The 23,099-nt window shown below is 61.3% G+C and overlaps 2 protein-coding genes and 1 pseudogene across 3 annotated transcripts; 1 reads left to right on the plus strand and 2 right to left on the minus strand.

Annotated features, from left to right (window-relative positions):
* Nucleotides 1-1,028: 1,028 nt before the first annotated feature.
* On the minus strand, nt 1,029-7,011 carry TRMT61A (tRNA methyltransferase 61A). 2 transcript variants are annotated; one of them, XM_032839613.1, is made up of 4 exons: nt 6,921-7,011; nt 6,067-6,426; nt 3,443-3,709; nt 1,029-1,457 (listed from the first exon to the last, which is right to left on the minus strand). In XM_032839613.1, exons 2-4 carry the CDS (start codon nt 6,395-6,397, stop codon nt 1,198-1,200), a joined length of 858 nt encoding a protein of 285 aa, XP_032695504.1. In that variant the 5' UTR covers nt 6,398-6,426; nt 6,921-7,011; the 3' UTR covers nt 1,029-1,197. The 2 variants fall into 2 exon arrangements, with proteins under 2 accessions (XP_032695504.1, XP_032695503.1); XM_032839612.1 differs by lacking the exon at nt 6,921-7,011 and having other exon boundaries at nt 6,067-6,777.
* Nucleotides 7,012-11,393: 4,382 nt separating this feature from the next.
* On the minus strand, nt 11,394-13,054 carry LOC116856234 (annotated as a pseudogene).
* Nucleotides 13,055-13,457: 403 nt separating this feature from the next.
* On the plus strand, nt 13,458-16,674 carry CKB (creatine kinase B). The gene is made up of 8 exons (XM_032839573.1): nt 13,458-13,557; nt 13,857-14,073; nt 14,275-14,429; nt 14,503-14,635; nt 14,873-15,044; nt 15,698-15,821; nt 16,011-16,200; nt 16,284-16,674. The coding sequence occupies exons 2-8, from the start codon at nt 13,881-13,883 to the stop codon at nt 16,460-16,462; spliced, it is 1,146 nt and encodes a 381-aa protein (XP_032695464.1). The 5' UTR covers nt 13,458-13,557; nt 13,857-13,880; the 3' UTR covers nt 16,463-16,674.
* Nucleotides 16,675-23,099: the final 6,425 nt, after the last annotated feature.

The raw sequence follows: 23,099 nt of genomic DNA on the forward strand, positions 1-23,099 counted from the left end.
CAGGCAGAACCCCCCCTTCCCCCCCACTAGGACAAGTGGCCCTTTCTGCAGCTGAGTGGAGGTGGCCACACACTTGCCCCTTTGTCCATCATGTCCCAGGCTGCTGTCTGACAGGGAGAGGAAGCAGCGGGGGCCAGGGCTGTGTGTTGGGAGGTCCAGCCTGGAACTGGCACTGGGGAACAAGGGTCTGGCGTGAGGGTCACCGAAGAGACCAGTGAGCATGGCCGAGGCAACAGTGTTTATTTCCAGCCCCCCTGCCAGCACGTTCCCTGGGGCTCTTGTCCTAATGGGGGAAAATGGAAGCTCTGGAGGACGGGGGAGGCCAAGGGCAGACGCTCAGGCCCTTCATGCAACTGAGGCAGGCGGGGATGCCAGCCGCTCGGCCCAGAGCTGGCGGCCAGGGCCGGCTGCCCTCCGTCCTGGATGTGATCCCCGTGCCCCCGGCACTCCTGTGAGGGGCAGAGGCACCCAAGCAGCCCCGGGGCTGGCCAGCCGGGGTTCCAACAGCTCTGAGAGGGCCGGGTGGGATACCTGAGGCACTTCACCGTCCCCCTCAGGGTCCTGGCTGCGTGGGCGCTGTTCTCACCAACACGCCAGGGCTCTGGCTGGACTGGGGCCACGGAAGGCACTTCCAGCAGCGAGAGAAGGGCGGCAGATGGGCAGGGCTGCTCAGGGCCCCCTCCCTTCTATGGGAGGGGGTACAGGGCACCCCCACTTGGCCTGCAGGACACCTCACGGGGACAGGGATAGGGTTGTGCTCAGGCCTGAGGCCACCTAGAAAGCCCACCTCTCCCGCCCCAAGCCAGGCACCATCAGCTCTGGGGGCCCCCAGCCCCAGCGGTCCTCCTCCTCCTGGCTCCGGCCCCGCTCCCTGCCAGTTTGGGGCTACCTGGGAGGTGGTCAGACCCAGGCCCCACCACCTACAGTCCTTGGCCTCAACAGCCAGAAGAGCAGGTGACAACAGAGACTCTGTAGCAAGAGAGCAGCAGCGGGGGTTGGGGGGGTGCAGCAGGGCAATGGGCTGGAGGCTTTCCTCTCCAGAGAGGCTGCCGGGAGGGGACCAGGCTGTGCAGGCTGTGGGAGGCCCCGCCCTGCCTGCCGCAGGCCCACGGTCCGTCTCAAGGCAGGCCCAGTAGGCTCACCGACCATATAAGGCGGCCTGTGGCCAGCTCCCCGCAGCTCCTGGCGGGAGGCCCACTAGCCGGGGGTCTTGGTGGCGAAGGTCAGGTAGCCCGTGTGGCCCACAGCCTCCTTCATGGGCGTCCCGCTGCGGAAGGGGTGCACGTCGGGGTGCGGGTGGGCCCCCAGGTCGGGCGCAGGCAGGCTGACCGTGCGCACGTTGAACACCTGCGGCAGGACCTCCAGCGTGCTAAGCTCCGAGAAGCCGCGGGCGGCCAGCGCCTGGCAGGTCCGCTGCACTTGCTCGATGCACGGCGAGAAGGAGCAGAAGCGCCCACCTGTGGGGAGCCGGGCTCGGGGTCGGAGGGCTGGGGGTGGCAGGGCGGAGGCGGGGCCCCCCACTGTCCCCGGGGCAGCGGGGGGGGGGGGCAGGCGTGGGTCCAGAGCTCCCCGGGAGTCGCGTGGAAGGGACCGCTCAGACTGAGCCCACGACCCTGATTCCATCTGGACTTGGGCACCGCTACCCTCCACTTCCACAAGGAAGCCGAGGCCTGGGGCCAGGACGAACCACCCGCCAGGGGTCAGAGCAGAACCTCCGCCTCGCAGCCGCCAGATCACCCCACCCAGAACAGCTCCAGCCGTGCAGGGCGGCAGCGGCGGGGGAAGGGGTTCACAGGCGGTGGGAGCTGCTGCTGTCACAGGAAATTAGAGGCTGTCACCTGCTCGGGGGAACAGGAGGCGCCTACTCGGAGCGGAGCCTGACGGCCGAGGATGACAGGGTGCAGGCGGGAGCTGACAGCCCCTTCCTGCCACCTCCCACCAGGGCCCACCCGCAGTGTCCCTCAGCCTGGCCCGGGTCCAGCCCACATCCCTGTCCTAGCAGGGAGGGTGTGGGGAAGCTGCAGCGGGGACAGGGACGTGGCCGGGCGAGTCCTCAAATGGCCCCGAGGCCTGGTCACCTCAGCCACACCTGGGGACAGAGACCCCCCCAGACAGTTTTTCAAGAAGGTGTGGGCCTGGAGGAGGGACAAGCAGCCTGAAGCCAACCCAGGGAGGGCGCAGGGTCATCCCCAAGAAGGGACCCAACCCCATGTGTACTGCCAGGAAAACAGGCCCCACCAGGCGAGGGCCCAAGCCTGCTGGCCAGCCCAAGTTCCACAGAGCCCAGGGACGGCCCTTTGGGGGGTCTGCACAGAGCAGGCAGGGGAGCCATTGGAAAATGCAAGGCCCACAAGTAAGTTGGGAGCCTCTGGGACCAAAAAGATCAGACACAGCAAGAGCCCAAAGGAGGGAGCTTAGAGGAGCATGGGGGATGGGGACGATAGAAGGCATGGCTCCCCCAGAGCCAGCCACCAGGAAGGAAGCTTCGTGACAAGAAGGCCAGGAGTGTGACACCCTGGGCTCGGCTCCCCCAGAGCCAGCCACCAGGAAGGAAGCTTCGTGACAAGAAGGCCAGGAGTGTGACACCCTGGGCTCGGCCCAGGCTGGGTGGCTGGCTCCAGCCTCCGTGGGACTTGGACCCGGGACTGTGGTGCCTGGGGGCAAAGCTGGAAGGCGTGGAGGTGTGGGGAAGCGGGGCCCACCTTGGCAAAACCCAGGGGCACAACAGGGGACCCCCTGGGAGCTGCTGCCAGAGCCCCTCACTCGTGAAGCTGCGCCTTGGCACCTCTTTCGGAGGGGCGGCCCTTCCCCGGGCGCGCCCTGGGCTCCCTCCCTGCTCTCCCGGCTGCACTACTCAGCAGGGAGAAGGGAAGGGGCCCTGCCTGGGCTGGCTCCTTCTCCAGAAAAGGGAAAAACCCAGGGCCTCACCAGCTCCTCCCTGGCAAAGAGCCAACTTTCCCGCCTCCTTCCCACCTCCTTCCCGCCTCCACATCCAGCATCTTCCCTAAAAGGGGCTGTTAGCCGGCTTGTGGCTGGGGGGAAGGGAGACTCCACTGCCAAGGGCTGGGGTCAGGGGCTGACCTCCAACCCCTGAAATGTACCCTGGCATGGGCCCCACATCTCACCGAGGTGGAGCTGCCACATTCCCCAGCGAAATCAGACATCACTCACGTCCGAGTGAGAGCGGGACAAGGCCAAGGAACAGGGGGTCAGCTGGGGCCTTCTCCTCCCCGGACCCTACTCCTCCCAACCTCCCCCTCTCATGGGGTGACCTCCCTGATGAGTTCTCCGCCAGCCTGACCCACCCCTATTTCGGGCCAAAAGGGGCCCTGGCCTGGCCAGGCTGCGTGGCCTGGTGGTTTCTGACCCCTCTGGGCTTCAGATGACCCAAGGCCCAGCCCAGGAGCTTAGCCCCAGGGCCACACCAGAACCCTCACTGTACCTTCCACCTTGAGGGCATCCCAGGCATGGCCCACGGCCTCCCAAGGAGATGGGATGTCCAGGAAAACCGCGTCTGCCACCTGGCTCACGCCGAAGCCACTGTGGCACACGTCGTGGTTGCGCACCGTCACCCAGCGGCCCACCCGATGCTCCTGGAACTCTTCCCGGGCCTTCTCTGCCCGCTGCTGGTGGAACTCCACCGTGTGCAGGTGGCCCGTGGGCGCGATGGTGCGGATGATGGCGTGGGACACAGAGCCGCTGCCAGTGCCTGATGGGATGGGACGGGACGCATGTCAGGCGGGCCTGCTGGGGACACTCGAAAGAACTCCACCCTCACCCTGGAAAGACCCACACAGGCCCCATGGGGACAGACGATCCCAGTTACTTGGTGGCATCGCTTCCAGAGATGCCTGTCAGGTCCCGGCCGCCTAGGGTCTGGTTAGCTGGGGCTGCACCAGGGCTGGGTGGGGACAGGAGCTGGGGTTTATTTCCCGAGTCTGCCTTGGACCTGGGGGCAGGGGAGAGTGGCAGCCCTGCCCAATCCCACGCCAGAGGCCCTGCAGGGTCTGGACAGAGTAGATGGGGCAGCGCGGGCCTGTCCCCTACCCTCCACCCGGTGGCTGGTCCCGAGCCCCTTCCCCCCAGCTCCTGGCCCGCTAAGGCTGCCCATCCCTCTGCCCCTCACCCGCCTCCACCACACAGCGGCAGCCCTGTCCTCCTCCCCACGGCCTCACGGCAATGAGCTGCGACATGGTAACCACCTGGCCACACGGCGCCAGTCTTCTGCGTCATCATCCCCTGGTTCTCTTCCACCTGTTCTGGCCACCCCTCAGCTTGGACTTCCCACCTGGCAGCCCCCAGTGGGGCCACGGCCCTGCCCCCGCAAGGACCACCCCTCCCCTGTGGTTTCAGATGCTATGCCTGATGAACATGTCCCTGCACGCCAGATTCCTACCTAGTGTCCAGTGCACACGCATCTCCCACCCCTGCCCCAAACAGCTGACCGGCACTCAGCAGGAACAAGAGCAAAGCTGGGCCCGCTCCTATCCCAAACCCCCCCCCCCGTCAGGCCTTCCCCAGCCTAGTCAAAGGCACCCAGAGCTCAGCCAGACACCCCAGAAGCGCCCTCGATGCCCCTCTCCACCCTGCATTCAACCCACTAGTAACTTGTGTCTCCCCCCACTCCCACCCTGCCACCCCGCTCCCTGGGGTGACCTCCACCAGCTGGCCCGGCCGCCTTCTATCCTGCCTCAAACACAGCAGAGGGTCTCTTCACCTCAGTCACGCCTGCCTTCTCCACCCCACACCAAGCAGAGTCGGACCCCTAATGGCTCTCTGAGCTGTGCCTGTTTCCTCCTGACCTCAATGCCTGCTCTGGCCACTCGGGCCTCCTTGCTGGGCCCGCACTTTGCATGGCTCGCCCTTGGGGAGACGCTCTCCCTGGGCTCTTGGCAGTGCCTCCTCCTCATCATTCCCAGCTGAACATCTTGTCAGAAGTTTTCCCCGACCAACCCAGCTGGAGGGACCCCTGGGAGTCGCCCTCAAACGTGCAGCCTTACGGCAATCAACTCAGCACTGAAATGGTGACACTGGGCTGACTCCCTGCTCGGGGAAGCAGAAACCCGGCCTGTGCTACTCAGGGCCAGACCCATCGTTCCTAGACCAGGAGCTGGCACAGCAGAGCCCAGAAGCATGCCCACCGCACACACGGTAGCAGGGGTGGCGCCGTCTTGCAGTCCTGCTGTCCTGCCGCCACCGCCACCGCCACCCCCACCCCAGGTCCCCTGCGGATGAGCAGCTGGCCTCTGCCCAGCCCCTGCCCACCCTCTGACCTACAGCCCAGGTCTGTGCCTGACCCTTCCCATTTCAGTGTTTGGCTGGGCAACAGGAATCATCCAATTGTCCACATGCAGAAGGGTGAGATAGCCTCGAATCCTCAGAAAGTTGGAAAGTTGGTGGAATCTTCGTGACCTTGGAGCCCAGCTGCGCAGCCCATGACGAACACGCTGGAAATCTAGGTGCACACGTGCCTGGGCTGTTCTTGGCTGGGGTGTGTGCTTCAATCTCCGTCCTAGCTGGCCCCACTGCCCATGTGTGTGTATGTGCGTGTGAGGGCCAGGACGGACCTCAGGCCCTGGACTCCGTACAGTGCTGCCGGCTGAGGATGAGCTTGAGGCAGTCTCCCTACCTATAGTGAGCACCTCAGAGCAGCTCTGGCCTCCCTCCGGGAAGGGGTGGTCAAGGACTGCTAGGCCAGGCGCTCTCTGCCCTTCCGTCAGCACAGAGGTAGGGAACGGCAGGCGGCAGCCAGGCCAGAGCCGAGCGGCACTCTGGCCCTGCCCCACCAAGGCAGGCAGGATCCTCACTGAACACCAGCTCCTGGCGGGGGAAAGCGCTGGTCCTGCACCATCAACTCTCAGTCAGGTCACAGTGCCAGCCTCCTAACCAGTTCCACCGAGTCTCACTCCCTGCAGTCAGCCCCCCAGAGACCTCCTGCAAGAGAGGCTGAGCACCCATGCCCGTCCTCAGGAAGGGCAAGCTGGAGGCTTGTCTCGATGCTGGGTCGGATCTCCATCTTCACGTCACTTTTCCAGAAATAGAACTGAGGTAGCCCAAAGAACTCACCGGATTCACAGACCACAGAGCCAGGCCGGAGCTCCAGCATCATGGTGAGCAGAGCAATGTCGGTGGAGTAGAGGATCTGCGTGCGGTGCGGCAGGTTCAGGGTCCAGAGCTCAGGCGTGGGGTGCAGCACATATACCCAGCCACCTCGGCCACAGGTCACCTTGGACCCGAAGGGGCGGCCGATGAGGTCTACCGAGTGCCGCAGGACACCATGCCGGGTCTGGGTCTGTGCCCCACGCTGCACACGCACTGCTACCATTGCACCATGGCCCAGCGACAGGATGGCCGTATCACCCTCTTTGATCAGCTCCTCATAGGCCACGAAGCTCATACTGTTGCTATCGGGCAGGTGCCTGGGACCTGGGAGGAAGCGTGTCGACATGAGTGCGGAAAGGTGCCAGGAGGGTGCACCTGGAATCTGGGCGGAGGGCTGTGAGGCCCAGAGCCCCGCGGTGCGAGTGGGGCGGCTGCCTCGGTCCCTGGCTGCACCCTGGCTGGACAGGTTAAACCCTCCTCGGTCTGGGTCACGAGACACAAGTCACCGGCCCTAATCACAGAGGGAGAAACGGAAGCGGGGCCACGGCGGAGGACGGGCCCAAGATTTCCCACCAAGCAAGGACCGGAGCCCAGCCGACTGGCTCCCATGCTCCGGGGGCGAGATGAGGGCCCGGCCACCAGCGGGGCAGCGGCCGCTGGTCTGCGCTATCACCTCCATGCCGGGCTCCATTCCGCGAAGCCCCCCTCCCTAGTCTCCCCCCAAACGGGCTTCCAGGGGGATGCAGGAGCGGTAAGGGCCCCGCGGAAGGGGTCGGGGTGCGCCGGGCCGGGGGGGAGGGGACCACGCGCAGTCTCACCCGCCTCGCGCGGCGGGGGCCGCTCCCGGACGCTCCGCACGTGCCGCCGCGAGAGCGGCTCCACACTTCCGGCTCCGGCCCGGCGCCCGCCGATGGCGTCACGGCGCCCCGCCCCGCCCTGCGCCGCCCCCCGCGCAGGATGCCGGGACCCGCGGGCAGCCCCGCCCGGCGGCGGAGCGCGCCTCTTGGGCGCCTTTCGGGCCGCTGCGGCTTCCCTGTTTACACAAGCTCGTGCGGGGGACACTCGGGGGGCTGCAGCGTCCCCGCGGCCGGGCTGCTGTGGGCGGGCACCGGGGCTGGGCTTCCCGGCAAGGCCGGCCCTCGCTAGCTGCCCAGGCGCGTCGAGGCGCTTTGCCTTGGCCGTGGTGCCCGCGGGACCGCTCTGGGAGCCCCTCAGACCGGGCCCCGGGGTGGACGCCAGATGGTGAAGTTGCAGACCGGTGGGTTGTCCGGGAAGGTGTCCAGACGGCCTTAGGCCAGGCCCGGGCTCCCCTGCCGGCACGTCCTCCACTACAGGGAAGCCGTGGGGCAGGGGCAGGTGGGTGGTGCCGAGACGCAGGAGCTGGGTTCACGCTGGGGTCGGGAGGCCCAGGTGAGCGGCCTGAGCTGGGGGCTGGGCAGCGGGAAGGCAAGGGCCAGAAAAGGGAAGCGCAGCCCTGTTCTGTCTCAGCCTGGCTGACTCAGAGCCAGCTCCTCGGCCGACAGTGTGGGGGGAGGGAAGGACGACAGGGATGTGGGACGCCTTCCGTCTCCCAGCTTCCAGCAACCAGGCCTTGTCCTGTTGGCCCTGGGGACCTGAAAGGGATAGAGACTCTCCCGCCGACCCCTGCCACACAGAGGCTGAGTCAGGGCCTAAACCTAGCAATGGTCAAGCTAGCAATGACCCTCGGCCACACCCCGGGCCCACATAGCTCCTGCCTGGCAAAATGGGAGTGGCCAGGCCTGCCAGAGGGTCTGTGGCCCTTGCCATGGGTCCCACAGAATCCATGGTGGAAACCCCAGCCTAGCCTCAAGCCCACCGCCCCCACCCTGCCCCCACCATGCCTCTGCCCTGGCTGGACTGGGCCTGGGAACCTCTCTTGGAGGAGGTAAAAAGTTAAGGGGACTTAGGTGGCCTCCCATTCCCCGTGGGTTCATGTTCCTCTGGGACCAGCACTCTGGCCACCAGGTGCCTGTGTGGCTCATCACGGCCTCCCTGCCTCTTGCTCCCGGCACTGAGAGGAGCCGCCTCCCTTCCAGGTGATCTTTGCTCCTTTGGTGATGCACCTGCCTGAGTCACCACCTAATCGCTCCCCTGGGAGATGTCAACGTTCCACTTCTGGGGATTCCTCTTCCCCAACCTCTCAGCTGCAGTATGGAGCTGGGGCTGGGCGCCCACTAAGAGTCTAAATTAGGACTTGGTGACTTGGCCGTGGTTTCCTGTGGTCTCAACTTCCCACTTGCCTCTGTCTGTAACTGGCTGGCCCAGCTCCTCCAGTGTCCTTCTTCCAGGCAGCCTACCCAGAGTTGCCCATTGGTCCCATCCACGCCTGCCCCAGCCCTCAGTCTGCGTCCTCAAAGCACCAGCTTCCTCCAAGCTCCAGCTGATGACCCAGGTCAGGTGGGCATCTTGCTTTGGGCAGAGTTTATCTATTGAGGCTCCACTAACAAGAACTGATTCTATATAAGCCCAGCTAAGTCTCATCATATTAAACTCTCTCCACAATCCTATGGAGCAGGGGGCTGTGTGGGGGGTGCGGATCACTTTACAGATGGGAAAATGCTGACTCAAGAGAGGTTAGGTAGTTGCCTAAGGTCACATAGGCAATGGGTCCACAGTTGGACTGGAATTTAAAGCCAGTAAATCTGACTTCAGAGAACTAATGGTAGATCTGAATAAAGGTGAGAGCAGCCAGGAAAAAGACCCTGGAGAAAAGGGTCAGAGTCACTCTGGGGGAAAGGGAGAAGCTGAAGATGCCCACAGGGGGAGGCTGCACCTGGCAGGGACCAAGCTCCTCCCCTCTTTGACTAGCCTAGCCTCCTGCCTCAGAGTGCTTGACCCCAAAGCTGCTCCCACTCCTCTCCTGACCCCAACCAGCTTCCCCTTTGGTTCTTCAGAACTAGGGACAGGGCACAAAGAGGAAGAAATGCTCACCCTGACTTTATTTTATTTTATTTATTATTTTTTAAAGATTTTATTCATTTGACAGAGATCACAAGTAGGCAGAGAGGCAGGCAGAGAGAGAGGAGGAAGCAGGCTCCCCGCTGAGCAGAGAGCCCGAGGCAGGGCTTGATCCCAGGACCCTGAGATCATGACCCGAGCCGAAGGCAGAGGCTTTAACCCACTGAGCCACCCAGGTGCCCCCCAAAGATTTTATTTTTAAGTAATCTCTACACACAGCATGTGGCTCAAACTCACAACCCCGATATCAAGGGTTGCGTGCTCTCCTCACTGAGCCAACGGGGCAGCCTATACCCTGACTGCCCTCTGAGGACAGACTCTGAGAATGACCTCTGGTCCCCTGCTTGGCTCTCCCATCTGGCCTACCTGTGCTTGCTTACAGCTGCAGCACCATTAGGCAGGCTAAGTCCCACAGATGAAAAGCTGGGGATTCCACTGAAGCTTCCCTCCCCCTCCAGGGCCAGCTGGTTAATGTGCAACCAGGTGTGATTTCTGAGGAACCTGGACCATAAACTGGTCGGGTGATGTCACCCAGCTTCTTGCCCAGACGCTGCCAAACCGGCTCCTTGGGCCCTGGGGAAAATGGAGGGTCCGCAGGCAAGGGTTAGGCCACTGGGGCAATGTTATTCTAGTTGCAGTGGAGGCTGGCACCACCCAGGCCTCCCCACCCCTTGCTTCTCTGCTCTGGGACCACCCAGGCTCCCAAGCAGCCTCTGCTTGGTAGGGGCCGCCATAACATTTGGGTCTAAGGGCCTTGAAGATCTCCTCCCCTTCCCCCAGCACAGCTGTCGATCACCCATGCTGTCAATCTAGTCCAGCTGAGGCCTGGCCTGCCCCAGGGGTCCCCAAGATGGGCTCCAGGTTAAGTTAGCCCAGGGCCAGGCACTCCCAGACCATTGAGGGTTTGCTGGACCTCTGACCTGTCTCTCCTGTCTCCCACCTTCTGATCTTCCTTCGCTTCTCAGCAGCATGATACAACACCCGTGTCCGAATGCTGAGGACTGCTAGAGCCTCCGGCAGGAGGGGCCCCGGGGCCTGACCTTGAGCAGGGCAGCCCCAAACCTCTGGACTGCCCCTCTCCAGTGTGGGCCGTGCTCTAGGGAGGAGAGGGAGCAAGACCTTCCGGCCTTCCACCCAGTAGGTCAGGCCTGTAGTGGCCTGAGGGTGGAGAGGGGGTTCTTCTGAGAAGCCCGGAGTTCCACATCCCCACCCCCATGTCTGAAAGCCAAGTCAGCCTCCAGATTTCCAGAAACAGAAACTTGAGCCCATCAGGCTGTGGGGGGATGGGGAGATGAAGAGGGCAACTGCAGATGATTTCTAAAACTGGAGGAAGGGGCTGCCTGGAGCACAGTGCGCAGAAATTCCAGGCTTAAGGGACACCTGCTATCTGGGCAGCCCGGGGCCATTTGCCACTTTGCGTTGGTTTGTTTTAAGTACCTAAGAAAATGCCGACTGGGATAAGAAAATGCCACTGGGAACAGGTCAAAGCATGCTAAGGCGCACGAGGGAAGAGGCAGGAGTCGCACGTGTGCTGAGAGCACAGGGACTGCCGGCCGCCGGCACTGCACCCGCCGCGGCGCACGTAGGCAGAGGCGAAGGGACTCGCTCCTCCTCTGGGTTTTTGCTCCAGTGCCCATTCCCCAGAGGCACCGGAGACACTGGAATTCCTCGCGCTGCCCGGGCCCCGCCCCCGCCCAGCAGCACCCATCTGCTCCCCGATCCTGCCAGTATTTCCTTCTGGTTCGCGCGGCCGCTTGCTTGGGGCCAGGCTTCGGGCAGCGGCGCCACGTTCACCGCGCAGCCCCGCAGGGCTGCTGTGAAACACACACAGAGCAACGGGCTTCGCCCCCTTTCCTGCTTTATTCGCAGGACGGTGTATGGTGGACATGGACACACAAGCTCCAATTCACTTTTTTCCCCCTTTTTTTCATTTTTTAAAAAAAGATTTTATTTACTGGGGCGCCTGGGTGGCTCAGTGGGTTAGGCCTCTGCCTTCGGCTCAGGTCATGATCTCAGGGTCCCTGGATCGAGCCCCACATCGGGCTGTCTGCTCAGCGGGGAGCTTGCTTCTCCCTCCCCCTCTGCCCTTCCGCACCACTTGTTCTCTCTCTCAGGTAAACAAACAAATAAATACCTTAAAAAAATAAAGATTTAATTTAATTAATTTAAAGAGGCCGCGTGAGTGGGGGAAGGGCAGAGGGCAAGGGAGAGAGACTCTCCAGCCCCCCACGCTGCAGGCACAGAGCCTGTCTTGCTTTGGAGCTTGATCTCACCACCTCAAGGTGCTGAAATCAAGAGTCAGAGATTTAACCCACTGAGCCACCCAGGCGCCCCTTTCTCTTCATTTGACCGCACGAAGGAATTGCATTACTCCAAGCTAAAAGCAGACCCCAAATGGTTACATTATGTAAGCCACGAGGTTTCTGAACTTGCGATATGGGACAGAAGGGAAATTCTACTCGTTGCAAGGAAATCCTCACGTAAGCTTCAGTGAATCAAAAGCACTTAAAACCCATGAAACTGGGACGGCCGGCTGGCTCAGTCGATGGAGCACGCGACCCTTGATCTCGGGGTTGTGAGTTGGAGCCTCACGTTGTGGGCTGAGATTACTTTAAAAAAGATGAACAACAACAACAGCCACAGCCACGCAACTTCCGCTGGTCGTCCTTAGTCAGCCCGGTCTCTGTGAGGAACTGGTGTATGTTTTCGCACTGGTCACCCTGCAGCGGAATTACTTCTCCGTATTCTGTGTGCTGGTTGCATCACCGTTGTAGTCAAGCTTCCTCTTAAACACCTTCATTAAGTTCTTTCTCTTGTAATCATTGGTGGCCTGGAAGTACGAAGGGTCTTCCTGCCCTTTCTCTGTTGAATGCTCTTATGGATGTGACCCTCAGTGCCAGCAGGAAGCAGATCATTACTCTTACTTGCATTAGCAAAGGGTTCAGAAGAGTGGAGGTTCTGGAGGGCAGACATAGGACAGGATCCCTTTTCCTCGGTGGAAATGGCCGACGGAAGGCCTGGGAGAAGGCAGGTGGATCTTCAAGAGGTGAGGGGTTTGAGGGGGAGGGTGCTGAGTCCTTGCTGGCGGCTCAATGACTAGGGGTCTAACTCATTTTTTTAAAATAACTGTGTAATACTCCATGCTGGGGACATGCCTTCCTACCCCTGGCCAGTCCCCAAGTGATGGGCATCGAGTTCTATCCAGGCTCATTTGTATGTTTTTCCCACTGCACATCTCTATCCGCAAAGAGAAATGAGACCGTCCTTTGTACAGGCCGGATTCCTAGAAGGGGGACTGCTGGGTCATGGAGTACAAGCATTTTTAATTTTAATAAATACTGCCAAGTTACTTTCCAAAAAGGATGTAGCAGTTCACAGTTGAGGCAGTGTGTGCAGGCCTGTCTCTCCACATTCCAGCCTGTAGCCAGCACTGGCTGGTGTCAGTCTTTCACATTTTTGCCATCTGGGTATATTGGGGGCAGTGGAAGGAAGGTATAGTCCTAGTTTTAATTTGGATGACTCTGATTTTTACTGAGGGGCGGTTTTGGTTTTGTTTGTTTTTAAATGTCACACATGCTTATTGTTTGTGTTTCCTCCCATCTTTGCCGAGAGTCTCCGGGGCCTGCCTTTGGGGGTGGGGTGGTGAGATGAACCTGTCCCCGGTGGAAAGGGGCCAAGGCTGGGGTCTGGAGACTCTGAGGCTGTGCAACCCCAGCGGCCTCCCAGGGCCACATTGTTCTCTCATCTACCGGGCAGGGCTGGGCCGGGGGTCTCTGGCTCGGGTCCCCCGGAGTCGGGGGACTTGCCCAAGGTCAAGGTACCGCGGGAACCGCCCCGCTGGACCGCAGCCAGACTGCGCCTCCCGGCGCGCCCTCGCTCTGCACCAACATTGTCCGGGAGATGCCTCCGGGCACCTTGAGGAAGGTCGGCGGCTCCTGGCCGGCTCGGACCGGGCGGGGGTGGGGTGGTGGAGGGTTAGTACCTGCTGAGGGAGCTCGGGACGTTCACGCCTGGACCCTCGTCGTGACCGCCGCGGGCCCTGGCAGGACCGGGGAAGGCCAGAGCCCGGCTGCAGATGAGCCCGAGCGCCTTCAAGTGCCCAGCGGCTCCCCTGCCTCAGTTTCCCGCCCGAGGCAGCGTGGGAGGGAACTTCCAGCACGTCCAAGGGCTTGAGGTTTCGGCCGCGGGGTCCTGGGCGGACGCCGGGCGGGGTGGGCGGGCTGCGCGGGGTCCCGGCGAGGGGACAGCAGGGGTGGGCGGCCTTGGGAGGGTTGTCGGGGGCTGCGGGTGGCGGACAAAGCGGCGGCACCACCCCGCAGCGCGGGCCAATGGAATGAATGGGCTATAAATAGCGGCCAATGGGCGGCCCGCGTGGCGCCCCTTAAGAGCCGCGGGAGCGCGGAGCCGCTGCTGTTCGCCTGCGCCGCGCACGGAGCTGCCGACGGACGGAGAGCCCCTGCCCCGCCCGGCCACCCGGTGAGTGGGCCGGAGGGCGGGCGGAGGCCGCCGGGGCGCTGGGGCGGGGGCGCTGCTGCTCACGAAGGGGCTTGTGGGCCGCAGAGTCACGCACACCGGGGTCCGCCGCCTGGAGCGCGCGCCGGTGGGGCCTGGGGTCCTGGGCGGTGCAGGAGCGCCCTGCGCGAGCTGCGGACCCCGCTGACCTTGGCCGCGTCCCAGGGTGACCAGGAGCCCGGGCAGCGAGGTCCCGGGTGGCCTGCGCGTCCCCGAGGGGCCCGGTGCGCCGGGTCCTCCCTGAACCCCGAATCTCCCCGCAGCTCGCCGCCGCCGCCGCCGCCGCCATGCCCTTCTCCAACAGCCACAACGCGGTGAAGCTGCGCTTCCCGGCCGAGGACGAGTTCCCCGACCTCAGCGGCCACAACAACCACATGGCCAAGGTGCTGACCCCCGAGCTGTACGCGGACCTGCGCGCCAAGAGCACGCCAAGCGGTTTCACGCTGGACGACGTCATCCAGACCGGCGTGGACAACCCGGGTACGCGCCCCCTGGTCCCGGGGTCAGGGTGCGGGTTGTGATCCGCAAGAAACAACCGTGGGGCTAGGTTCCAGCGCCTCCCCCAGAACCCCGCTCGGGCCGGGGTTCCGCCGTTCCCCTTCCCGGGCGGAGCTGCAGGGGCCTGACGCGCTCGCTTAGGCCTGGCAGTGACGTCACTGCCCCCATTCCGCGTCCCCCCAGGCCACCCCTACATCATGACCGTGGGCTGCGTGGCAGGCGACGAGGAGTCCTATGACGTGTTCAAGGAGCTCTTTGACCCCATCATTGAGGACCGGCACGGCGGCTACAAGCCCAGCGACGAGCACAAGACCGACCTCAACCCCGACAACCTGCAGGTGCGGGGCGGCCCCAGGTGGCGGGGCGGGTTGGGGAGGGGTCTCCCGGCGCTCACCGCGGCTCCGCCCCCAGGGCGGCGACGACCTGGACCCCAACTACGTGCTGAGCTCGCGGGTGCGCACGGGTCGCAGCATCCGCGGCTTCTGCCTTCCCCCGCACTGCAGCCGCGGGGAGCGCCGCGCCATCGAGAAGCTCGCCGTGGAAGGTAGGGGTCGGGCCGGCCAGCTGCGCCCCCATCCCTGTCCAGGGTATCAGTCACCCCAGTCACCCGAGCCGCCGCTGCCACGCTCTTACCTGCGCGCCCTGTCCGGTTTCCCGGGGGGACGGAGGCCCAAGGCCCGGCGAGGTCGCGGTCTCGGACCGCCGCCTGGACCCGGCTCACACAAAGCCGGGCGTCGGGGCCGGGGCCCGTGTGTGTCCTCCTGAGCGTGCCCCTCTGCAGCTTTGTCCAGCCTGGACGGGGACCTGGCCGGCCGCTACTACGCTCTCAAGAGCATGACCGAGGCGGAGCAGCAGCAGCTCATCGACGACCACTTCCTCTTCGATAAGCCCGTGTCGCCCCTGCTGCTGGCCTCGGGCATGGCCCGTGACTGGCCAGACGCCCGCGGTATTTGGTGCGTGTCCCCCTTCCCCTCCCGCGGGTCCCCCTTTCCCCTCCCTTTGGCCCTCCCCCACGCCGCCTCCGAGGAGGAAGAGGGAGGGGCCGCACTCCTGGGACAGGTTTGGTTCCTCCGGGGCCTCCTCGCAGGTGACCTTGACCGCGCAGGTACGTGAGAGGGACTCCAGCTGGAGGAGGCGCAGGCCTGGGGGAGCTTAGAAGTGGGCGACGGGTGGCGCTGGCTTCTCTCCTCCACCCTCCTCTTGGGAGCTGGAGCTTCTTGTTTTCTGTCTCCTTTTTCATCACCCTTCTCCGCGGGGACTCTGCCAGGTGCCGGGTTGACGCAGACGCTTCCTAGCGGGGGCTGGGGCTGGGGGAAGGTTAGAGCCTCGGGCCTGCACGGTCTGCGAAGGGCGGTTTCAGCGTCCAGATACACCACTTCCCTCAGCCCCTGACCTCCTAGGTGGGGCCCCCCGCCCTCCCCCACACCTCAGCCACGCAGCTCAGGACCGGCAGGGTGGGGCGCAGCTCAGGCTTCTGGGTACAGCTGGATTGAGCACCTCAGGGACTTGGAAAGTTCTTGGGGTCTGGGGTCCCTCTAGAGTTTTTTTCTGGATGTGTCCTAAGACCATAGTCCAAGGAGGAGGCTTGACTGTGCCCCTCCCCCAGGCACAATGACAATAAGACCTTCCTGGTGTGGATCAACGAGGAAGACCACCTGCGGGTCATCTCCATGCAGAAGGGGGGCAACATGAAGGAGGTGTTCACTCGCTTCTGCAATGGCCTCACCCAGGTCAGGCCTGACCACCCCCAAGCTGGGGGGGCACAAGTGGGGTTTGGTGCCAGGGAGGGGCCAGGGCCAAGCTCCAGAGCTCAGGGAGTGGGTGTCCCCCATCGGTCCCCCTGGGCCCTCGAGTCCCAGCTAGTCCCTTGGTGGGGGGCTCTCCGCTAGGGCTCACCTCTCCCACTTCTCTATCTCCAGATTGAAACACTCTTCAAGTCTAAGAATTACGAATTCATGTGGAACCCTCACCTGGGGTACATCCTCACCTGCCCATCCAATCTGGGCACAGGCCTGCGGGCAGGTGTGCACATCAAGCTGCCGCACCTGGGCAAGCATGAGAAGTTTCCGGAGGTGCTCAAGCGGCTGCGGCTTCAGAAACGAGGCACCGGTGAGTGGGGCAGCGGCTGCTGGCGGTCCTCCTTCTGGGGCAGCTCCCTCCCCCCACTCCTGCTGACCTGGTCATCTCCCCAGGTGGCGTGGACACAGCCGCTGTGGGGGGCGTCTTCGACGTCTCCAACGCCGACCGCCTGGGCTTCTCGGAGGTGGAGCTGGTGCAGATGGTGGTGGACGGCGTGAAGCTGCTCATCGAGATGGAGCAGCGGCTGGAGCAAGGCCAGGCCATCGACGACCTCGTGCCGGCCCAGAAGTGAGGCCCCAGCCCCCACCGCCACCACCACCAGCCCTGCCGCTTCCTAACTTATTGCCCGGGCAGTGCCCGCCATGCACCCCTGATGTTCGCCACTTGGCGGCTGAGCCCTTAGCCTCGCTGTAGAGACTTCTGTCGCCCTTGGTAGAGTTTATTTTTGTGATGGCTAAGACGTTGCTGATGCTGAAATAAAACTAGGGTTTCGGCCTGCCGTGAGTCTCGGAGTAGTGTGTCCCCTTCCTGCGGCAGATGTGGTGCCCAGAAGCCAGGCTGTGGGGGCCTCCGTCCTTTCTGCTTCGCTTTCTCTAAGAAGGGACAGCAGTTGGGAGGCGGTCACCCTGCTGTGCCCATCCAGTCCTGTTCCGCGAACTCCTCCCTTGCCGCCCTGTCTACTTGGCTTCCTTGCAGGCGTGGGATGGGCTGGTGGGGAGGCGACAGGGAGAGGGAGGAGCTCCTGGGCGGCAGAGCCCCACCCCGCGCGTCTAGGGTCAGTTGGGCCTGGGGGGTGGAGCCTGGTACTTAGCTCAGCCCCATCCTGCCGCGAGGGGGAGGTGCGGATGCCGGCTGGGGGCGGGCAGGAGCCCAGAAAGAACGTGCCCCTCCTCCAGTTTCTCTTCCTGTCAGGGTGTCTGCCGCGCTCCTGCCCCCTCCGGCACCTACAGTCTCTCCCCTCAGCTGCCCTTCCTCTTAGCCTCCGTAGGCTGAACGGGCCTAGCGCTTCAGCTCCTCTCAGAAAGCCCTGGGACCCCTCGGGAGCTCCCTCCTCCATGCAGCCTCCTCTCTAGGACCTTATGGGATCCCCATGAGGCAGCAGTGCGGAGGTGGGGGCTGTTCAGGGTAGGGGCTCCTTGGTCTCCGTTTCCCAGCCACTTCACAGCTGCCACTGTCCTCCGCTGATCGTTCACTGTGGGGGCCTGGGCCCGGGCTTGGGGAGTAGGAGCGGACCGGGTGAGCCGGCCAGTGGCAGGGCTTGTCCTCTAGCTCCACAGTTCTGTGGGGACAGCCTGTGCTGCCACCTGCTGGCCAGGGCCACCTCGGACTTGCTCCCCCACCCTAGTTTGGGGCACTTGAACTCCCCCCGGCTTTAGGCTAGGAGGCCCTGACCACCCCTAAGGTTACCCTGCAACTGGGCAAAGAAGCCAGGCGTGGCCTCTGCGCGCTCCGCAGCCGGGGCCGGGCGGTCTGGCTCACCGAAGCCTGGGCTTTCATGTCCTCCCCCCGGGGCCCGCAGTGAAACTCCAGGAGGTGCATCTTGTCATCTGCCTTTGCCAGGGGAAGGGGCACAGGCACAGAGGCTGGGGGAGTGAACACCTGGGTGGGACGGGGACAGGAGGCGGCAGGGCCCCTGGTGCACACGGCTGGCAGGGATAGGGTCTCTGAACCCATCCTTTGGGTTTGGGGCTGGCCCTTGGTCCCCGCCTTTGCTGACTGGCCTGGGTGCCCATCAGGTATGGCTCCCCTTTTCTGAGTTTCAGTGTCCTCCTCTGGTCCGTGGGGACTGGGCCAGGACAGAGTGTACACTGCAGACTGCGGAGTCCGGTAATTTGGGAGAAAGGGCCCTGAGGAGCACAGGAAGTACGTCCCGCTGGAAGGGCCTTCCGCTGGCTGCCCCCTGGGGGGCCTGTGCCCACGCTCCTTGCAGGCGAAGGCCGTCCTGCTTGCACAGGCTCAGGGATAAGCGGTTGTTCCGCTCTACCCTGAGGCGTGTGCAGGCACCCGAGGGCCTGTCAGGCAGGCACTTCACCTCCTGAGAGGTTTCTATGCTGTCTGGACCGTTAGAATGGGGCCCACTTCCTTCACTACCAGTGGTTACATAAAATAATGAGCTGGAACCTCCAAACCCGAGCAGGCCTCTCAACAGGACATCCAGGGAGGCCCGGGTGGCAGGCCTGGCTCAGGACTTCTCGCAGGCGGGGAAACCTGACCTCCCCCAGAGCCCGCCAGGCCCAGCCCCACCCTCCTCACCTGTGCTGCCGCCTCCAGCGCCTGGGCGCTCTCCGGAAGCTGGGCAAACAGGCATGCTTGCCATGGGCCCAGAACTACACCTACTTTTATGGGCCACTTGTTTTATTTCCCCTGTAATTTTCTCTTTGCTTGCTTTTATTCTCATTTTATTTAGTGCTGTTGAATGCACTTTTCCAGCTGGGAAAAGTGGGGCTTACAGTGCTCTTTCTGGGACAAAGTGGGGCTTACGGTGCTCTCCCCTCACTGGGGGTACCTCTGCTTGCCAGTCCCTGGACCCTCTGACCAGAGTCCCTACAACCTGCCCCTTTCCTCTGGCTTCCTGAAACCCTTAAACAGGGTGAATTTAATTCTCCTTATGAAATCACAGTCAAACATGGGAAGTCTAAGAACACCCTATCACACCACAATATGGAGAAAACATTCTTTTATTTGCTTCCTGTCTTGGATGGACACCCACCAGTCAGCAGCACTAAGAGCATCTATCCCTGTCCCCCCACCGGGGCCCCGCTAGGACACGCCCCCCAGGCAGGGCTTCTCAACTGCACCCACTCACACCAGATAGGTGACTCTCGGGGGGTGGGGGCTTCCCTGGGCACTGTTACCCACCCCCAACCGGTGAGAATGGAAAATACCTGCAGACATGGCCAAAGGTAACCTGAGGGCCAAAATCCCCACTTGCCTCTTTGATTAGGAATTAATTTTAAGTAAGCTCTGCATCCAACATGAGGCTTGAACTCACAACCACAAGACCAAGAGTCACACACTACTGACTGAGCCCGCCACGTGCCCCACGCTCCAGCTGCCTCTGAGAACCACTGCCCTACAGAAGTAGTTAAGAGGAACAGTTACTCAGAACAGAGAAGAGCCGGTCAGGACCGCCCGCAATAAAGGGATGGTTAAAAATCCCGGCCACCTCCGAGGGGCACCATGCAGGCATCCCAATAGTGTGAAGCAATCCGCGAGACGGAGGCATGCTTAAAAAAGTTGACGTGTAAAAGCAGGTTATAAAACAGCTTGTACTCTGGATCCTGGAGCATGCATGGAAAAACCCCAAGCAGTAGTTAACTGTGGGTGGTGGGGTAACAGGTGATTTCCTTCTTTATACTGTTTTCCAGATTTTCTACAGTGAACATGTATTACTTATATAAGTTGAAACAAATTCTTTTTTTAAGTGGTGTTTAAAAAGATGCTCTCATGTGTCACAGTTCGTGGGAGACCACTAAGGCAGGACTTCACTGCCACCGCCCGTCCCTTGCTCGGCACAAACTGATCACCGCCCCTGGGGTGGAAACAGACTCGAGGCGAGGGAGGAATGGCTCCATGGTCACCGGTTTGAGACCACACGTTCCAAGTCCTGCGCTCCTTTTGCTGCTCCTTGACTTTTCAGAACATTCTAGACCTTCAGTGTGCAGCTCCTGCCGCTCTGAGCATCGGCCGCACAGGCAGCAGCTGCTGGGTGCCCACAGGGAACCGTCCTAAAGCAGCCTGGAGTCTGCACCCTGCACTCGCGCGGATTCCAAGCCACTTTCTTCTTCCACAGGTAACAAAGGGAAGCAGTGTTTGGCAAGACTCATCTTTGTGGCTGTGAGGTTTCCATGGATGAGGGAGCAGCATGTCAGTTTGGAGAACTATGAGTTTTACCTGTGAATTGGATGACACTAACCTTCGTTCCCAAGTCTGGTCACAGACTGTCTGCAGGGATCCCTGCACAGTGTATAGACTCCTTCCCCCTTTCTCCCCAAAACTGTCTTTGTAGAACTCATTCTGCTTCCGTGAAGTCTTTCAAAGAACCAAAGATGATGTTTTTGGTTTTAGAAATAGGACTTTCACACCCTTCTCAGAGTTGGGGGCTTGTCAAAACTTAAGGCTCAACTTAAATATTTAACTTTAAGGCCCAGAAGAGCTTAAAGTACTCCTAGCTCCTCCCATTCATAACGAGAAATCCATTTCCTAATAGCCATTTTCCCCTTCTCCTTTCAGAGCAAAACCCTGGCTTTGAGCCCAGCATGCAGCTGCACTGCTAGAGGAGCACATTTCAGAGACGCCCGAGGCAGCTGTAACCATGGGGATAAAAATGCTCCAGCAGCCATCTTGGGCTGTGAGGCAAGGGCCAGCTAGGGCCAGCAAACGAACACCTGCACATGTGCAGTGCACGCACCTGGCATGCACACGTGCCACGGCTAGCACCACTCCTGCTGTGGTGATGGGGACTGGGGTACTGCCCTGCCATTCATGGACCCAACTACAAGGCTTGCTGGTCTGGCAGGACTTGGAGGTGAATCTGTCCAAGACTTTAGTTGGAACTCAATCCAGTAGCTCCAGAAACACAGCCTGGCTTTACCCCTCCCCTTCCCAAAGCCAGTGTGCACTCAGAACGGCAACATGCGAGACCAGAGACACACGGCAGACACCAACACCTCCAGGCCTGCTTTCATTTGCTGCTTTTGGTCTGACCTCGAGCTCCCTTCTGCATGCCTGTTTCCTGCTTTCCACATCTGGTCCACCCTAGCGGAGGTCCACCTATGTCCAAATTCCCGGGAAGCCCTCCCCGCCTGCCCTAGCCCTCCTTTTGGGAAGGACCTCAGTCCTCACATGTCATTGTCCTTGGGCTTTATCCTTTAGTCACTCTCCTGTCATATCCTGCTTCGCTGTGAATCTTCTCTAGAACCCTGACTGTGGGGTCAGGCTTTGGGTCTTCCTCCATCCATCCTGCCCCACCCCAAGCAGGCTGCTTCCATTACTGGGAAAGGTGGCCTGTGTTAACACATCCCCTGGGGTTATTCCAGAAACACACGACTTAGCAACAAAAGACAATGTCCATTAAGTTTTCACTAAAGTGAAAAGTCTAGTTTTGTCAATACTTTTGACCCACCAACTGCCCAACACATTCAGAAGCACTTTAAATGCAGTACCCTTTCGAGAAGAAATAATGAAGGTGGCCTGTATTTAACCACACTCGAAACTGCGGACTTTGTGCTCAACAGGATCCATCCGCGCTGCTGCAGCAAAAATCAGAGCAACACGCTTACCTTAGAGAAGAAATGCTCTGGGTAGAGGGAGGCCAGAGGTCCTGCCTCCTCCTCCTCATTCTTCCCGGAGACCAGAAAGGAGGGCCAAAGTGCATACTGATTTCCTCTGTTCTCCTAGCCCGAAGAACACAGGAGAACAGGACTTGGCCCAGTTCCGGTGTTTTGGTCTAACTTATTACTGACATGATTCCAGGAAATGCCACCCAACAAAATGTGCCCTGCATATTTAGTGATGTGGGGACAAAAGACACACGGCAGCGCCTTTCTGGAAAGCAGAACCCCTGCCTGCTACATACAGGCTGGACCGCTGTTTGATGGGCCGCAAGACAAGCCCAACAGGATTCTCCAGAGTTCAGAGAAGGTGGGAGGACCCAGTGACCCAGGGCACCAGGGCTGAGAGGATGGGAACTGCAGAGCTCCGAGGCAGCAGGTGACGAATGAGCTGCGTGCTGCAGAGCGAGCAGAAGCTGGCCAGAGGACAGGAGCAGAGGAGGGACCAGCTTGAGCAGTGCCCCGGGGTACACAGAGCAGCTCCTGGTGCCACACCGGGAAATGGCCCTCAGGGGCACCGTCTACCAAAGGATTTTGGGTGCCATATTCATGAACATGACTACATATGCTCCTATTTCCCAGCTTATTTCCATGCAAAACACGTCTGATTTGAGAATGTATTCACACCTACCCACGCCTGCTGGCAGCTCCCTTTAGAGTGAGGGAGAGGCAAGTCAGTGCAGACCTCACTCCGGAAGGAGCTAGCATGCCTGTGCCCCACACTGGCCAGGATGCTTCCGCTTTGGTCCCTGGGACCTGGCTTCCTAGTGTAGCAGGGTCTATTTTTGTCTGGCGACAGAACTCTATCCCAATCCTGCCATGTCACTTCCTGAGAAAGTACTGGACCAAAGTCCTCTTAAGAGAACAGAGGTGCATTGTCTGACATACTTTACTGGGATGGTGACAAGACAGAGCCTGTCCAGCACGGCACTGGCCATGGCACGGCCCCCACACACGCCCTGAGTCTGAAGGAGGATGAGCCTTCCATGGCTGCCTTTGCACACTCACGGCTTCCCTTTCCACTGAGCAGACCAGGAGGTGCTTCAGGCTGCCCCTGGAACCTCCACCCCTCCCCTTCGTGTAGCACTGACCATACCACATTTCCAGACTCTGTGCGCCTCTCCCGGTGAGAGCGAGCTGTTAGCAAACTTAGGTTTTACCGTAGTTCTTTTTGGATCCCTAGAGTTCAGCATAGGGCCCTCCAGAGTAGCTGTCTCACTCTGACCCCCCAAAAATGCATGTCGAACCAACCTGTGAACAAACCACCATGAAAAATCTTCACGTTTTGTCCTGAAACACCTGAAAAGAACTGGGACAGTTCAACTTGGGGAAGCAGAACTCGGGAAAAAACACAATTTTTATCTTCAAATACTTGAGCCCCAACTAGTGAAACCTCCTGGGCGTAGGAGGCCCCCAGGGCTGGGCAAGAAGCTGCCTGAGCATCAGGAACGTCCAGGACCAGACAGGACTCTCCGCCAGCGCCCCTCCCCCAGCCCAGGGTGTGCGCACGTGCGTGTGCCCAGCAGAAGCTGGACAAGTTCCTGATGAGCAATTCCACATTCCCCTCCAGCTCGAGGGATGCGTTCTAGAGCTCTG

The sequence above is a fragment of the Lontra canadensis genome, unplaced genomic scaffold, assembly GCF_010015895.1.
Source record: "Lontra canadensis isolate GAN:19392208 unplaced genomic scaffold, GSC_riverotter_1.0 scaffold108, whole genome shotgun sequence".
NCBI classification, from domain to species: domain Eukaryota; kingdom Metazoa; phylum Chordata; class Mammalia; order Carnivora; family Mustelidae; genus Lontra; species Lontra canadensis.